The 16,988-nt window shown below is 47.1% G+C and overlaps 6 protein-coding genes across 6 annotated transcripts; 4 read left to right on the top strand and 2 right to left on the bottom strand.

Moving 5' to 3' along the window:
- Positions 1-454: 454 nt before the first annotated feature.
- On the bottom strand, positions 455-1,804 carry rrp3 (RNA-dependent ATPase RRP3; the record flags this gene model as incomplete). The annotated part of the gene is made up of 1 exon (XM_026744066.1): positions 455-1,804. The coding sequence occupies one exon, from the start codon at positions 1,802-1,804 to the stop codon at positions 455-457; it is 1,350 nt and encodes a 449-aa protein (XP_026607229.1).
- Positions 1,805-3,323: 1,519 nt separating this feature from the next.
- Positions 3,324-4,146, top strand: nctA (negative cofactor 2 transcription regulator complex subunit BUR6; the record flags this gene model as incomplete). The annotated part of the gene is made up of 2 exons (XM_026744065.1): positions 3,324-3,822; positions 3,887-4,146. The coding sequence occupies 2 exons, from the start codon at positions 3,324-3,326 to the stop codon at positions 4,144-4,146; spliced, it is 759 nt and encodes a 252-aa protein (XP_026607228.1).
- Positions 4,147-4,573: 427 nt separating this feature from the next.
- On the top strand, positions 4,574-7,336 carry DSM5745_02048 (uncharacterized protein; the record flags this gene model as incomplete). Its single annotated transcript, XM_026744064.1, has 5 exons — positions 4,574-4,582; positions 4,649-4,753; positions 4,819-5,489; positions 5,545-5,766; positions 5,818-7,336. The coding sequence occupies 5 exons, from the start codon at positions 4,574-4,576 to the stop codon at positions 7,334-7,336; spliced, it is 2,526 nt and encodes an 841-aa protein (XP_026607227.1).
- Positions 7,337-11,061: 3,725 nt separating this feature from the next.
- DSM5745_02047 (putative MFS transporter) lies at positions 11,062-12,889 on the top strand (the record flags this gene model as incomplete). The annotated part of the gene is made up of 3 exons (XM_026744063.1): positions 11,062-11,467; positions 11,562-11,808; positions 11,857-12,889. 3 exons carry the CDS (start codon positions 11,062-11,064, stop codon positions 12,887-12,889), a joined length of 1,686 nt encoding a protein of 561 aa, XP_026607226.1.
- Positions 12,890-13,455: 566 nt separating this feature from the next.
- Positions 13,456-14,544, top strand: DSM5745_02046 (lysophosphatidic acid acyltransferase LOA1; the record flags this gene model as incomplete). Its single annotated transcript, XM_026744062.1, has 2 exons — positions 13,456-13,486; positions 13,544-14,544. 2 exons carry the CDS (start codon positions 13,456-13,458, stop codon positions 14,542-14,544), a joined length of 1,032 nt encoding a protein of 343 aa, XP_026607225.1.
- A 284-nt stretch (positions 14,545-14,828) lies between these two features.
- ilv3 (dihydroxy-acid dehydratase ILV3) lies at positions 14,829-16,746 on the bottom strand (the record flags this gene model as incomplete). Its single annotated transcript, XM_026744061.1, has 2 exons — positions 14,829-16,602; positions 16,679-16,746. The coding sequence occupies 2 exons, from the start codon at positions 16,744-16,746 to the stop codon at positions 14,829-14,831; spliced, it is 1,842 nt and encodes a 613-aa protein (XP_026607224.1).
- Between the last annotated feature and the right edge of the window lie 242 nt (positions 16,747-16,988).

Raw genomic sequence — 16,988 nt, 5'->3', positions numbered from 1 at the left:
CGCGACATGACTCTAGTCGACCATCAGTGCATTTCCAACAGCGTCACACGAGAGGGTGAGGACTCGGAAGCCTTAGAATCTGTCGCAATGGTTTGGCTTCGGAGTGGAGGCGGAAGCCGGACCGGAACAACCTTCACCCTTGCCCTTTCTACATTGTGACTTGCATCACAAGCCTGTGAGAACCCAAACCTACAGTATACACTAGGCTTTGTATCAAATGAGTTCTCAAGTATGGAGCGTGAATTCAGCTTGCGCTACTTTTCTCTACAAAAGCAAAACTGTGAAGTTTAATAAATTGGCTGACATTATACCCATACAACACATATTCTGGGAATCAGAGACATCAATAGACCGCTCAGGGAGACAAACTTTTGAACACAATGGACAGGCAGGCAGAAGACAGAATCGTGAGGATATAAACCGGTGAACACGCCAACTCATGCAGTCTTATTCATTATTTTTCTTCCTGATCCATATCATCCCTGGTTCTCTTCCTCTTTTTCATCCGATTCCCCCGACCTCTATCCTCCATGTCTCTCATTGCTATTGCAGCAGTTCGCCGCGCCTCATTGGCTCGCTCGGAAAAGACCATAACTTCGTCCTTGTCTACCTTATACTCATCCACCTTTTTGCCAAGAGCATTTTCAATTCTCAGCCACAGCTCCACTTCATATTGTGTTACGAATGAAATGGCTATACCACTCTTTCCAGCACGGGCAGTTCTGCCGACACGATGAATATAGGTTTTGGAGTCCGAAGGCAGGTCGTAGTTAAGAACAAAGTCCACAGAGGGTATGTCCAATCCGCGGGCCGCAACATCAGTTGCGATAAGTAGATTCCGGCTACGTGCACGGAATTTGCTCAGGGAAGCCAACCGAGCGCTTTGGGATAGTTGGCCGTGGATTGGAATAGCTGGAAAGCCAAGGTGCCGCAGCATGATAGCCAGTCGCTGGGTTTCGTGGATTGTGTGTGCGAAAATTATGCCCATCTGGCCTGTTCGCTCCTGCAGCAAATGCACAAGATATATATCTTTCAGCTTGAGCGGGATAAGTGCAAATGACTGTAGAAGTTTTGACGCTGTTTGGTTCTTGCTTGAAACGGCAACTCGAACTGGATTGGTTAATGACGCGCGCTGAAGTGACTCAACCTTGTTCGACATGGTGGCAGAGAATAGATAAGTCCTCCTCTCTCGTGGAAGCAGTTTGAGCAGCTTGTCTAGAATAGGGCCAAAGTCCATATCCAGTAATCTATCGGCCTCATCCAGCACCAGGTATTTCAAATGCCTTAACGAAAAGCCTTTTGTATTTTCCAGATGATCCATCAGTCGGCCGGGAGTTGCGACGATAACATGTGGTTTTTTCCCCAGAGCAATGGACTGTGGGACCATATCCATTCCACCGATCAAGAGTGTGCATCGTACAGAGATAGTAGCTCCCAGAGCTTCAACGGCACGCGAGATCTGCTGCGCCAGCTCTCGGGTGGGTGCGAGTATAAGGGAGTGGAGTTGCTGGGGATTCTCCATTAGCGCTTGGAGGATTGGTAACACGAAGGCAGCAGTTTTCCCGCTACCTGTCTCCGCGAGACCGATCAAATCTCGTCCTTGTAGGGCAACTGGAATGCAGCGTGCCTGGATGGGCGTTGGTGCCGAGTATCCAAGGGTATTGCAGGCTTCACAAAGCGAATCTATGACGCCTAATTCTTGAAACGTCTGTGGTAATGGCGTCGACGGAGACTCGGAATCTGGTGGAGGAGGGGACGACCCATCCTCAGAAGAGGAGGCATCTTGAGCGGGATATGTTGCCATCGAGACGGATTCGAGAGTCGACAACGGTGGAGGAAATGACTGGACTTGTTCAAGCCGCCCAAAAAAAAGCAAGATCGCGCCGGAAGAATTTAATTTCCGCCTCTTATCTTATCGCCGATCTGATTTGGACTCCACTCTCGTACCTGCGGCGAAAGATCGAATCAGGCCGGGGTCAAGAACACCTAACAGTAAATCTTAAGTTCTAAGTCCCTGACTCTTCTTACATATAAAAACGCTACACTGAAATTAAGACAAAATTTTGAAGAATATCATCCAAGAAATGGCTGTCATATCAAGAGAAAAGGGAGCAGTATATAACGGAGAACTATTGTAAATTCACCAATACCAGCTGACTGCAGTTTGGCAGTTTTAGCCGCAGCTGTGCCTGGAAGTATCAACGTGCATGTCAGGATGACATCGACCGGGGCCCGGAGGCAAGGCTGAAATCCAAGTCCAGCCTAGTCCTTCTTCTCTTACCCCGCCGAGTATAGTCCAATGACTCTATCTCTCCAGGGCTGGTTAGGGCTTTGAACCATGGGGAAGGGCAAGATCTTGGGAGTATGATCATTGATGTGCTTGAACGCGATCAGATTAGATCAAGTAATTTTGGTCCCTCACCGATGAGTGTATGATAAACCCGTAGCAAGCGATACCAGTCCACGACGTGGATGGTTTCAGCCTGGCACAGCTATCCTCTACATCTCTGGGGCTCTGTGTATCATCATGCAGCGTCCGAGGAACAAAAGGTGGGACAAATAGGTAAACACGAAATAAACATATACAAGCAACAAGATGAATCATAAAGAGTATACCATTTGATAGGCGTTAAAGTTACTTGCATCATCAAAGGACAACAAAGGCGGGATCAAGCGCGGCGAAACCAATCAGGGCTGTGACCATCAAAGGTGACTGTTTGGGCGATGTGGCGAGGTAGAGTTGGAAGAGTCATTTAGTTACATGTGATGAGGAAGGAAGGGAACAGCGGGATAATGCGAGAGAAGAGAACTAGGAGACTGGGCAAGTAGCAAAAGAGAACTTATGAAGAGAGAAGCATAGTTCGACCAAGGCAAGAAAGGAGAAATTAAGTAAGCAGCGACATCAGGAATTCGAGCCAGGATCGAAAAATGATTTCGATTCTGATGATTTTTGTTTTAAAATTAGCGCGGCCAAGGCAGGGTTAAAAGGGCTAAAAAGCCGGTCGCGCCCCCCGGAAGAAAGAATTTGAATCTTTTCTGGCCAAACTGCCACGGCCCCGACGACCCTTGGGCCCACGCACCGGAGCTTGGGCCGTCAACAACATCTATAGTCCTCACGACGGATGTCGCGATCAGCCTGATTCTTCAGATCGGATATCACTCAGTTCTTTGCAGCAGAGGTAACTACGCGTCCTCTATCCACAACCGGCAGCGCACTCGGTGCTGCTGCCCCCGTCCCGTCCGGTGTCGACGCGCCGTACGCTACACTTATATACCTCTCTATACCTATACCATTGCCAGTTGCTGAGACCGATTTGCCAGCAATGACAGAGCAAGACAACTCTTATCGCCCACGTTCTCCCGACCTTTCCACCTTCCAGCCCACGATCCCCTCCCCCGTCTACCAATTCGCAAGTCCGGTCGCCCATCGCGCATCCTACGACGCTTCGCCCTTCTTCACCCCGCACTACCAACACCCGTCCGTCGCCTCCGCCAGGACTTCCCAACCATACATCCCCCCGTACCTCGACCACAGTTTCGACTCCGATATGGCTCGTCGGTCCTCCCGTTTGGCGCGCGCCGTTGAAGTTGCGCCTGCGCCTAAATATGAAGAGCCGCAGTACGACGAGCCAGTCTTTGAGGAGCCAGTCTACCACGAGCCCGCTATGCCCGAACGGTCTCCGGAGCCTGTAGAGCCCCCTAAACTGGATCCGGCCGCTGGGATTGAGGTCAAGACCAAGTTTCCTGTAGCACGCATCAAGCGTATCATGCAGGCGGATGAAGATGTCGGCAAGGTTGCGCAAGTGACTCCTATTGCTGTCTGTACGTATTGGAACTTTTCCAATTCCGATTGTTTGAGGAGTATGCTAACTGATGACCTCTACAGCCAAAGCACTTGAACTCTTCATGATCTCACTCGTCACGAAAGCCGCGAAAGAAGCCAAAGACCGAAATTCCAAACGCGTAACCGCGTCTCACCTCAAGCAAGCGGTTGCGAAAGACGAAGTGTTGGATTTCCTAGCAGACATCATCGCCAAGGTCCCTGATCAACCGGCGGGGCGCAAGCATGAGGATGATGGCAGTGATCAGAACGAGCAACCAAAACGGAAGCGTGGTGGTCGTCGGCCAAAGGATGATAGTGATTAGTCTCTGCCTTGTGGTCTTTCTATTTGTGTTATTATGGGATGATGGGTAGCGTTTCTTTTGTTTTAGACCGGGATGGTGCGCATATTCTTCGGCGTTGCGGTGGTGGGATGGCGTGCATCTTCGATGTCAATAAGGCTTTGCTCTTGGGTACTTTGATATCACTCAAGCCATCAATCTGGCTTTCAATGCGTTAATGTCTTGCTTATTTTTCAACCTTGGAAGTATCATGCTGTAACCTGTATAGTTGTAGATGACCTTAGCAAACACGCTAGTCCTGAATGGAGTAGTACACTAAGCCCTTCTCGGTTTCAGGGACACCAGGCCGCATACTCGGAGTACTTCCACTCTCCCTCTTAATCTCTCGTTCAGCAGCATCTCCTGCTCGTGCTTCTCCCTGGAGGGAGTATCATGACGTGGCTACCGTAAAATGGATTTTGTATGTTGAAAACCCTGTTCAAATTACGCGTTGCGCGTCCATGTGGCTTCTCCTAATCGAACATAGTGGTCTCGGATTATAGGCGGCTCCCGCTCGTTGTCAAAGAGCCCTCGAGCTTCCTCCCCCACGGAGCGATTGACAGCCTTTAAGCGGACATGCAACACCCTGCAGGTCAGTCGCCGGAATCTAAATGCCAGCCAAACGTCAGCTCGTTAACATTCCCCGCCTATCTTTAGCAAATATGGCGCTCCAGCAATTCGACAGCAGCGGAACAAGCAGCCATCGTACACGCGCGCCATTGCATCGAGCGCCTCAATTCTGTTCTGGGCGATGAATCTCGCGGCCCTGCACCCCATCCATGTCTTGCCTACGCCGCATCCTCTCAGATCTTCGTTACCGTCACCAAACTCGCACTTTCGTCCTACGATGAGGCTATGCTCCGCTCGGCGACGGTCCTCTTCAATACCCTAATAGATTCGGAGGTTGATGGAGTGGTCGATAACAGGTTGTTTGCGCGTGCACTGGTAGATCTCGTCCGTCGTGCAGATAAGAAGTCAGCAGATATTGAGGGAAGGCTGGTGGAGCTGCTGTTTGGCGTTGCGAACAACATCCGTCTCCAGCCCAACATCCTTCCTGCGTGGTTTGCTCCCCGAACGGACGATGAGGATCAGAGTACTGGTAGTGTCGAGTTCGCGGGCACGATGAGAACGGACGATTTCCCGTTGTTCTACCTATTAGTGGAATGGGTGCACCATGCGGGGAGGGCGGGCGATTTCGCTCGAACGGGGCTTCTTTACTTGATAGAGACAGCGTCGCGGTCGAAGGATCTCGAGCGATGGTTGATCGAGAGTGATCTGGCTACTCTGATGGCAACTGGGCTAGGTGCTTTATACAGTCAGCTGGGCAGGTGAGTACTATCGATCATCGAGTGAAGCAGGCGAGACTCGCTAACTCATCATCAGCTTAACCTCTAGTCTGGATGTAGAGCCCGAGGTACCGCATATCATATCGCACTCCGATCATGCAGAGCAGGAGACAGCACTTCCGCCTGCACTCGGCGCATCGATGGATTCGTTCATGGCTTACCTCTTGTTCTGGCAAGATACTATTGATCACTGTAAATCAGCCGAGGTGGTCGCCACCTTGTTAGACCACTTCCAGGTTTTATTTCTCGAACAACTACTGTCAGTCTTCCATGTCCTTTATATGTACCTCTACTGATCGTCGTCCGTTAGATACCCTTCATTGCTCGAATCGTCTGATGTTGAGGGCGGCTCAACAGCGGCAGTACTCACTTACCTTTATCGCATTCTCGCTTCAGTGGATCAGGATGACCTGGTTCAACGGATCCTACTCTTCCTACTTGCGTCACCTTCTGGCTCGGACGTACACGAAAAGAAGAAGAATATGTCAGCCAGTCGGCGGAAATCTCTAGACGTGCTTGCTGCCTTTTCAGAAGAAGCAGCTCGGCCATCGCCGTCCCTTTTCAACTTAAGGGATCTTGTCCTCCTTGGACTTCAGTCACCTAATCGGCAGACTGTCCTGGCTACATTGCGGCTACTGACTGTTATTCTGCAGCGATATTCCTCCTTTGCGACGTCCTTGATCCGTACTAACCCCGGGCAGCCCGCCAAACAACGGACGATTGGAGCGTTGAATGCGGAACTAGGCCAACTTCTGACCCTGGCCACCTCGATTATTGATGAGCCAACATTGGACCAGTCGTTCGATAATTACCTCAAAGATGCATCGTGGATCCTTGAATCCCGATTGTGCATACCCCTGCCGGATAACGGCTCGGAAAATCTTCCCCTTGAGATTCGTCAAGAAGACCCGATATTTCGCCAGTTGTTGGGTTGTTTAGAGAACTTTTTTACCAACACTGTGATAGTCAACCTGGCTTTGACGGAAGTCCTGATGAGCATCGCTTCCTCTCACCTTATGGCACTTGACGGATGGTTGCTTGTAGATCCTGCAAAGTACGAGTATGCCAGGGTTGATGGCGTTTCAGAAGAGGACGATAGCTCGACAGATATACTCAACCAGGTTCACAGTGTATATCGACAACCCAGCTGGTCATCCACAGATACACCTGCGCTCACCGCTCTTCTACACAGACTTGTCGACAGAGTCCAAGAATGGCGAAAACAGATTCCCGACTTTGATATTCTGATAGCCGCACGTCGAGGCCTGCTGCACGAGGACGATGAACCGTCCGACCCCCTTGGGCAGGGACCCGGAACTCCTGCTACACGCTCTGCTGACAGATCTTCTACGCCGAGAACGCCGCAGTTAGGTACCGACCAAGGGGCACCGCGTGGCAGACGTGACCTGCGAAATCTTACGTCTCCGCAACGCAGCAATGTCGGGTCTCCATTACAAGAAAATGCTGCAAATACACTACACTCGCCTCCGCCCCGCGACGCCTCGGAGGCTCGTTCGGCTGCCGAAGAGCTACGCAAGCGATTATCAGCACCCTTCTTGCTAGATGATCGACCGAGCAGCGCCAATGGCTCGACTGAGAACGGCGGGCAGGGGGCGGCACAGACAGATCCAGAGGTAGCGATCATAGATGATGAGGAGGAGCACAAACCGAAGGACGCTAGTGCAACTCTCGGCCACGTCCTCACCAACGTTGTGATTCTGTACGAATTCCTCCTGGAGATCTCAGCAGTGGTGCAGGCTCGCGGCACTCTTTTCGAGGAAGCCGGCTTCCAAGGAGTAGGCCTGTCTGTGCAAGTTGACGACCTCTAGAGCTGTTCCGAGAGCGGGCGCCCGTGGCTGGACCGACGCGACGCCTTTTAGTTATGCAGGGTATAGGTCTAGACATGTCGATTTTAAAGCAAGCCAGTTACTTGCCATTGTATCATAGCCGATCTATACGAGACGAACATATATTACCACGTAATAAGCTGATCTCATACCAAGAACATGGTTACTAGGCAATAGTATTTCATAGTCACCGGATGTAAGCGGGTGCCTTGCTGCGCTTCAAAGTCATCCGGAACTAAAGATATGCTCGAAAGCCAAGAAAGAACAGTTTGCCAGGCAGTGCCGTCAGTGCTGTTAGTGCTGATCATCAGGATTCCGGGAAATAGGGCAGCTTCCAAGAATGTTTCAGCCGCCCACAGTTTGGTTCCCCTGGTGGAGAAGCAGAGAAAAGGGGCAAGGATGCGCAAGCAGCGCCCATTGATCGTCTCTACTTTGGTGAAAGATCAAATCAAACCCTTTGTTGTATGGACAAGACGATAAAGAATCTTTATACTGACAGCTGTCTCTTATCCCCTGCTTGAAGCTTACATTCTTCAGCTTGCGCACCTCCTGAATTAGCAGCCAATGAACGGGGCTGTGGCCCCTAGGGATGGACAAAATGGCTGACGGTAATTACGGAAAGTTGAAATTTAAGGATTTTTTTGGTAAGGAATGATTCCTGAYAAAAGAATAAAATCACGTGACTTACTACCTTTTAATTAGATTAGCGCCGCGGTAGAATTATTAAGTAAAGGACTGCTAGTAAAGTAATAATTCTAACTTTATATATAAAATTAACTTCTTTTTAAAAAGCGTAAATACAGGTAAGTTTGGACCTTTATAATATTACTTTTACTAATTAATAAAAAGTTTTTATTTAAAATATTATTATAAATATTACTACGGCTGCTCCCCTTTATATATACCCCTAAATTACCTACTTACTAGTTACTAAACTACCTGTAAATTAGCCCCCGAACTTAATTAATATAAGGTTATTTATATAATTAAAGAAATAGCAGCTAGTTAATAAGCTTATAAACCTATTTACTAAGTATTTAAGCTAGCTTTATAGTGTTTTTTTTATCCATGCTAACTAGGAAGTTACTAAGCCAAAGGAAACTTTTTTTTAACTTTTAATTTTTAATAAACATTATTTTATTAAATTTTTTTAGTATAGGGGCCTGTAAAACACTAAAAATCTTATTAATAAAGCAGGCATTTTATTAAATAAAGGTAAGCTTTTTAACTTACTTTATTTTTAACTAGTTGCGGAGTTTAGTATATTATAGCTTTATTATAAAAAATAATCTTTTAGCTACTACTAAATTAATAGTTATATAATAAAGGTAAAGGGCTAGATTAGTAAGTTTTAAAGTAAAATATTTTTATTTAAGTGCTTAAGTTAGTTTTTTTTTTTATAAAATTTATATAGTAAAAAAAACTTGCCTGCTTATTTTATTAATTAAAGGGCTGTAAAAGTAGTTTCTTTTTTTAAATTACTTTATTATAAAAGTAGTCTTACTAATTTTAAAATAAAAAAAAGCTATTTAGACCTTTCTGGCCGCTATATTTAACTAGTAACTTATTAATCTTTTTTATTTATTTTTAATCCGCCAGCGGAACCTGCTTGTAGGTGTTAAGTAAATAAAAATAATAGGAAAGCTAGTAAAATGTTATTATTTATTAATTTATTTAAAAAAGCTATTTAATATTAAAATACTAAGCTAAATTAATACCAAAGGGGGGCTTTATTAATTTTTTTTTAAAATTTTTTTAAAGCTTTAGCTAGCGGTTAGTTACCTAGGTGTTAGTATTATTATTAGTATTATTATTATTAAGCAGGTAATTTTAAAGGCTTATTATTATAAGATTTAATTACTAGCCTTTAAAAATAGTGATCTTTAGATTTAGTAGCTTAAGTAGTTAAATAAGGTTATTTAAATTACTTTAAAAAACTAGATTAATATAAATTAAAGTTATTTTAAAATTAGTTTTTTTTGCTAGCTATGTTATAAACTTATAAGCCTAGTTTTTTATAGCTTTTTAAGTTTACTAAATAAAAATAAGCATGTTATATTAAAATCCCTAATAAATAATAACTAAAGTAATTAAGGCCTTAGTATTTTTATACTTAATAACTTAAAAGGCGCGGAGTTTTTTTAACTGCCTAGGCGCTTTAGTAAAGTGTAATATAATTTTTAAGGCCTTATTAAAGGTGGCTTTAATAAAAGAGCAAAATTTAATAAAAAGATTTTTAATAACTAGCTAAAGGCCATGTAAATTATAAGAAATATAAAAAACATGTTTTATACCTAGCTTTGCTATAAAATAATCTTATATAACTATTATAATATTATAAATATTAAAAAATAAAAAATTAATACAAAAAAAGTTAATACTAGCCTTATTTTTAGTAAAGTACTTCTTAATATAGTTATATATTTAGTTAAAAACCTAATTTATATTTAAAGCTATATCCCCTAGTTCCTTAAGGCAGTAAAAAAAGGAGTTTTTATAAGTATTAAAATACATAGTTATTATTTGCTATTTATTAACTATAATTATTTTATTAATAGTAATATTAAAATAGCATGTTTTTAAGAGCTTTATAGCTATAAGCTTTAAGATTTAAGTATAGCACTAGTTTAAAATCAGGCCAGTAATATTATAATAATTTAAAGCCTTTATATTAAAAAAAAAAAAGTTCTTAAAAATAGGGGTTATTAAAAAAAAAAAAGGCCGCGCGCTAGTAAAAATAATTATTTTAATAAGCTAATAAGCTTCTTGCTTAAGATTACTATTAAAAAAAAAAACTAATTAATTAGGAGAAAGGCCTAAAGGTATTAATTTAATTAAAATAAGGTAGTTAATGCACTTTTTTATAAAATAAGTTTTTTATTAAGTAAAGTTTTTAGCGCGTGTCCAGGTGCAATGTTTATATTTAATAGTTATAATTTAAAAAAAGGTTTTTAAAACACATTAAAAAATCTAAAAAAAATTATAAAAATATAAAAATACCTTTTTAATAATAGTGGTATATATAAAATTCTTTTTTAGCAAAGGATTTTATAACCTAATTATATTAGTAAAGTTTTTTAATTTTTTAGTAAGGGTGGTAAAGTTTTAATATTTAAAAATATATATTTTATTAAATATAAGGTGTAAATTATAAATATAGGCCTTTGGTATTTTTTTTATGTAAGTAATTAAAAATCCCTGTATTTAATTAGCTGGTAAAAAACCTAAGCACTAAGCTATACTTTTATTAGTTAGTTTAAACCTACTTTTATATCACGTGATTTATTACTTTGTTAGTAATAAATAAACCTTGGTTAGTAATTTTGGGTAAGGAATTATTCTTTACGGTAAATTGTACAACCCTAGTGGCCCCCATGGCCGATGGCTTAGATTTGGGCCATTGCAGATTATTGGACTACTGTATCATACTTATTACGGAGTATGTCTTGGTTCCAATGGAAATGTTTATATTTGCTTCTGCCTCTTGTCTCATAATCTTTGCTTTTCCTGTGCTTCCGGTTCTCGCAGCTTCAGCTCCCTCCTCTCCCCAGAGTCGTGACGTGACATCTGCACGTCTGCACGTCTTCAATAAACGTGTGCAGCTCTTCTTTTCAACCAATTCTACCTTCTGATGTGAATTCGTCTATCTATAATACCCTGTTAATCTATTTTTATCACCTATCCAGGGATGATACAGGGGACTCAGGATGTCCCCTACTCACCAGCACCATCAACCTTACCAGGACGCACGCGACAGCGAAGAAGACGTCCCTTTCCTCCCGCCGCAACATCAACATGGCGATCATATCTCGCAGTCATCCATGCGAGCACATGAAGGCAAAGAAAGCGTGGTCATCAATGGCGCAATTCGCTCGCGCCTCATGGTCACTTTACTCGCCATGATCCTCGCCGTCGAAGTCGGCTTCGTGATGGCCGGAGGACCCATGACGAGGATCTACGAATCGATTGCTTGTCGCGAGTACTATGAGCAATTCGACCCAGCCAAGATTGGCGCCGACGGCCAGGTTCTCGAGGAGCTGTGTAAAGTCAAGGAGGTGCAGAGTGAGATCGCCGCTGTAACGGGGTATATGGAGTTTTTCCAGGGGGTGCTGAGTATGTCATTGCCATCCCGTCAATTGGTCCGTCATCATTTGGAGATGCGGGCATGGAGATGAAGCGAAGCGGACAGGGCTGATGCAGGATCTAGGTGTCATCTTGGCTGCGCCCTACGGGCTGCTAGCGGACCGGTATGGTCGGAAAAAGACCCTCTGCCTCGGCATCCCGGGGTTTATTCTTAACGTTGTGATCATGTTTGTGGTTATGTGGTTTGACGATATCTTTCCGCTGAAGGCTACCTGGGCTTCTTGCTTGACGTTCGTCTTTGGCGGTGGGCCGGTCGTTACTGTTGCTGTAATCTATACGATGATGTCTGATGTGACCACCGAAGAGGAGAGGTGAGTTCACTGTTTGTGCTTTGGCTTGGACCCGGTTAACGAGTTTAGGGCTGTGATGTTCTTCCGCTTCGGCGTTGCGAGCATGGCTGCCGATTTCGTTTCCAGCGCCGCGAGTTCGTGGCTGATGACTATGAACCCTTGGTTTCCGCTGATACTCGGTTGGAGTATTGTGATTGTTGGTGCATTTTTGGCACTGCTCCTGCCTGAGACGAAGAATGCCGTTACGCCTCGTACTCTCGAGCAATTTCCCGACATGGAACTCGACCCGCTTGCATCTGCAAATGACGAGCGCGAGCACGAGCGCAAAGTCTCGGTTTCGTCGGAGAAGTACATGGTAGACCCCGTGAACGAAGATGAGGATCTAGGCGCGCCGTTCCTCAACCACCCAAAACGAACCTCGTTCCCTGCCTCATTAGGCATTCTAATCCGCTCATACCTGAGCCCGTACGCCTTCATCTTCCGCACCAAGCGCGTTCTTCTCCTCCTCACAGCCTTCCTCGTCTACCGACTCAGCCGCGGCTCATCCTGGTTCTTAGTGCAGTATATCTCGGCCAGATACAACTGGACAATCGCGCAAGCGAACCTCCTCATCTCCTTCAAACCAGCCCTCACAATCCCGCTATTCCTATTCATCATCCCGGCAATCTCAAAGCACATCCTGCGCGGCATGAAGTCAAACATGAAGGACCTTACGCTCGCTCGCGCAAGTATTGTCTTCCTTGCCGTCGGCACGCTGGGTATCGGCTTGTCTCCCAGCATCGCAATGCTGATTCCCAGCTTGATCATTCAGACGTCTGGCTCCGGCTTCGCGTATCTAGCTCGTTCGCTGATCACGACGCTTGTCAAGCGCGAGGAAACGGCGAGACTGTTTACCGTCATCGAGGTCCTGCAGGCAGTTGGCAATGTCATTGCTAGTTTATCCATCACAACTGTGTTCCAGATCGGTCTAGATTGGGGTGGTGCTTGGGTTGGTCTCGCGTGGATGATGACTGCGACGGCGTTTTGTCTCGTGGGTGTGTCGATTTGGGTGTTTGAGTTGCCTTCGCCTGTTGATGAGAAGATGGAAGAGCATGGGGATTAATCGACTAATTGGTATGTGCTTGGTTTCATTTCGATGTATATATAGTGGTGTTATCTTTTATGTGCGAAGGCGTTCGGCTGGCTGGGTTATATATATTCGGGGATCATAGATTGTCATATACCAATGTGTTTTTTATCATTATCAATATGATTTTTAGAGCGTCGAGTCGTTACTATCCAAATCGTGGAATGTGGATAATCTCGCAAGCCTCAGGCGTCAAGGCAGAAATTTCACATGTCAGCCGTCAGTAACCGCGATAGCTGTTCACACCTCGACCGCCGTGCTTGCCTCCTTACAAATCTACCACACTTTCCAAACAAAGGACGAATAGCAACGGACCAGAGTCGTTGATTACGCCTTCCATTCTCGAACACTCAAACTGCAAGACCGACCAGGGTCCATATAAAATCCGTAGTTCGCATTGTGTGAGATGGCCGTTCAGAACAACTTCATCTCTCTTTAACGCTCCATCGATATACGACTTTACCCATATTCTTTGACACTCGTTGACGCTTTTCGACACCGATCGAACTCGACACTCGCTAACATTACTTTACTATCTGACCATGGAGCGCTACAATCAATTCCGCGACAGAGGTATGATTCCTGACATTGCTTATACTCCGTAGACGTGCAATCTGACAGTTGTTGCAGGATCCGGCATTGCACCTTTCCTTCCCGCTCCATTGACCCCCGTACCAACTTGGTGCCCGCTGCCGCTGCGGGCGTTACTCTTCATTTTCCGACTCCCGTTCTTGATCTTCGCATTCGTGGCCTACTTTGCCGTCCTACAATGGTTACCGATAGGATCGTTGGGGAAGAAAGCCGCGTTATGGTGTATACTGGCGGTGCCCAGTATATGGTGGGTTGATCTTCAAGTGGAAGGAGTCAGGAAAGGGCAGCTTTCTAAGCAAAAGTCTCGCCTTCCGGGACCGGGTTCCGTGATCGCGGCTTCGTTTACCTCCCCAATCGATGCGCTCTACTTGGCGGCGATCTTCGACCCTATTTTCACAGCGTCATATGCCGAGACCAAGAAGGTCGAGCATATCTCGCTTTTTGAGGCTATCGTTCGCGCCTTTGATTTGCCAGAAACTCACTATGAACCGCGACCGGGCGCGCAGTTGGTCACCATCGAAGAGTTACAACGCAAATATCCCGGCCGCCCGATTGCTGTCTTTCCAGAATGCACGACCTCGAACGGCCACGGAGTTCTCCCGCTTTCTGCCTCGCTCACGACGTTTCTATCATCGTCGAAGATCTTCCCGATCTCCATACGCTATCAGCCTGAAGATGTTGTCACCCCGTTACCAGGCCACTACATTAACTTTCTCTGGGCATTACTTAGTCGCCCAACTCACTGTATCTTCGTGCGCATTGCAGAGCCTATTGGGGCTCTAGGTGGTCGTCCCCTGGTGCATGAGAAGGCGGAGACGTCGACTATCCAGACTAACCACTTTGATCTAATGAACGAGGTAAGTCCACCCGAGGGAGGAAGGGCGAAGAAGGTAAAAATTGACCTTAGCCCTTCTGAAAAGAACCTCGTGGACGCGGTTGGAGAGGCACTGGCGAGGATGGGGCGGGTGAGACGAGTTGGACTGGGGGTTTATGACAAGGAGGTTTTTCTTTACCATTGGAACAAATTGCATCGGGAATGATGTCGCTCGTGGTCATTATTATATTATTATGGTTTGATTGGATATGGGTATGCATTGTACTGGAGCACAAGTTGTATAGATTATAGCTCATTATAGCTCACGCTTACACACGGTACTCACCGTACTCTAATTATCATGGACCATGCATGGCCTTCAACAAATGAAGAAAAAAAAGACTCGCTTTTCTGTTCTCTAGGTAAAATCCCGCCTGTAATCCAAAAGCTAAACTAGGCTATTAAACAGAGTATCAGTTATACATCATCCCATACAATTCTACTGTCCGCTTAATCCAAAGCATCCGTGATACACCCGGAGCTAGCATCCTTGACGTTCCGGGCATACTTCCCCAGCGTCCCGCGCAGGTTCAGCCCTGTCTGCGGCAGCTTGCCAGCCGCGTTATCAGCCTCCCACTGCTTCCGTCGCTTAGCAAGCTCCGTCTCATCAACGTCGAGATCCAGAACACGCTTGTCGGCATCAATAGTGATCACATCGCCGTCCTGCACAAGACCAATGGGTCCACCGACAGCAGCTTCAGGGACAATGTGACCAATCAGGAAACCGTGCGAACCACCGGAGAAACGACCATCTGTGATGAGGGCACAGGTGTTACCCAGGCCAGCACCCATGAGGGCAGACGAGGGCTTGAGCATCTCGGGCATACCGGGCCCACCCTTGGGACCGGTGTAGCGGATGACAACGACGGTCTTCTCATCCTTGGTGATTTCCTTGCGCTCGAGGGCGGCAATGAAGTCGTCTTCGTGGTCGAAGACGCGGGCCTTGCCTGTGAAGACTGTGCCCTCCTTTCCGGTGATCTTGCCGACACATCCGCCTGGTGCGAGGGAGCCGCGGAGGATCTGGATGTGGCCTGTTTCCTTGATGGGGTTGTTGAAGGGGCGGATGATCTTCTGGTCTTCCGGGAAGTCGGGGACCTTCTCGAGGTTCTTGGCGAGGGTTTCACCGGTGACGGTGATGCCGGAGCCGTCGATGACGCCTTCCTTGAGGAGGAATTTGAGGAGGGAGGGCGTGCCGCCGATGTTGTGGAGGTCGGCCATGACGTATTTGCCCGAGGGCTTGAGGTCCGCGAGGAAGGGGGTGCGGTCGGAGACGGCTTGGAAGTCGTCGATTGTGAGCTTGATGCCGACGGAGTCGGCGATGGCGATGAGGTGGAGGACGGCGTTGGTGGAGCCGCCGGTGATGTTGACGACGATCATGGCGTTCTCGAAGGCCTGGCGGGTCATGATGTCGGAGGGGCGGATGTCCTCGACGAGGAGGCGCTTGATGGCCTCACCGGCGCGGAGACATTCGTCGTATTTGGCCTGGGATTCGGCGGGGTTGGAGGAGGAGCCGGTCAGGGTCATGCCCATGACTTCGATGGCCGTGGCCATGGTGTTGGCGGTGTACATTCCACCGCAGGCGCCGCCTCCGGGGCAGGCGTTGCGGATGATGTCGAAGCGCTGGGGCTCGTTGATCTGGCCGGAGATGAACTGGCCGTAGGCCTGGAAGGCGGAGACGATATCGATGTCGGCGTTGCCCTGCATGGAGGCGCAGCCGGGCTTGATGGATCCACCGTAGACCATCAGACTGGGACGGTTGACTCGGCCCATGGCCATCAAGACACCGGGCATGTTCTTGTCGCAACCGGGGATGCTGATGTTGGCGTCGTACCACTGGCCACCCATGACAGTCTCGATGGAGTCGGCGATGAGATCACGACTCTGCAGTGAGAAGCGCATACCGCTTGTGCCCATACTGATTCCGTCACTGACACCAACGGTGTTGAACTGGTAGCCGATGAGGCCGGCCTTTTGCACTCCCTCGCGGACACGGTTGTTCAAGTCGAGAAGGTGCATGTTGCAGGGGTTGCCGTTGTACCAAACTGAAGAGATACCGACCTGGGCCTTGTTCATGTCGGCCTCGGTGAGACCCGTGGCGTACAGCATGGCCTGGGAGGCACCCTGCGAGACGGGCTGTGTGATATGGCGCGAGACTTTGTTGAGGACGGGCTCATCGTCTTTAGGGGAGGCCTTCTGGCGGGGAAGTGTCGTAGAGATTGGACGACTAGACACAGGAGAGTCAGCATTGACGGAATCGAGGGCACCGGAGTAGAATGGGCGTGCAATGGATGGTAACGTACATGGTAGCTCTGTTAGTCAAGCTCCGGAGAGCAGAGGGCATACGGCCCCGAGTCTGTGAGAGAAGCATTGTCGTCGGTCCGATCACAGCTGATTATCTGGAGAGGATGCCGGACCACGCCCAGGAGCTTAAGTAGAGGAGAGATTAGGGAAAACACTCGGGGTTCTGAGCGAGCTGGAAGGATCAGAAAAGAAGTTATGAAGAGACGGGGATCTGAAGTTCTCCGCAGGCTCGCAGCGAAGTCGGGGCCGGAGTTGGCCCTCGCTTCCCCGGGCGCCAATCAGCAAGCGAGGTTAGTAAGAGGATCCACT

Source organism: Aspergillus mulundensis, assembly GCF_003369625.1.
Source record: "Aspergillus mulundensis strain DSM 5745 chromosome Unknown scaffold_1, whole genome shotgun sequence".
Lineage (NCBI taxonomy): Eukaryota > Fungi > Ascomycota > Eurotiomycetes > Eurotiales > Aspergillaceae > Aspergillus > Aspergillus mulundensis.
This window is presented reverse-complemented; position numbering and strand designations above follow the sequence as displayed.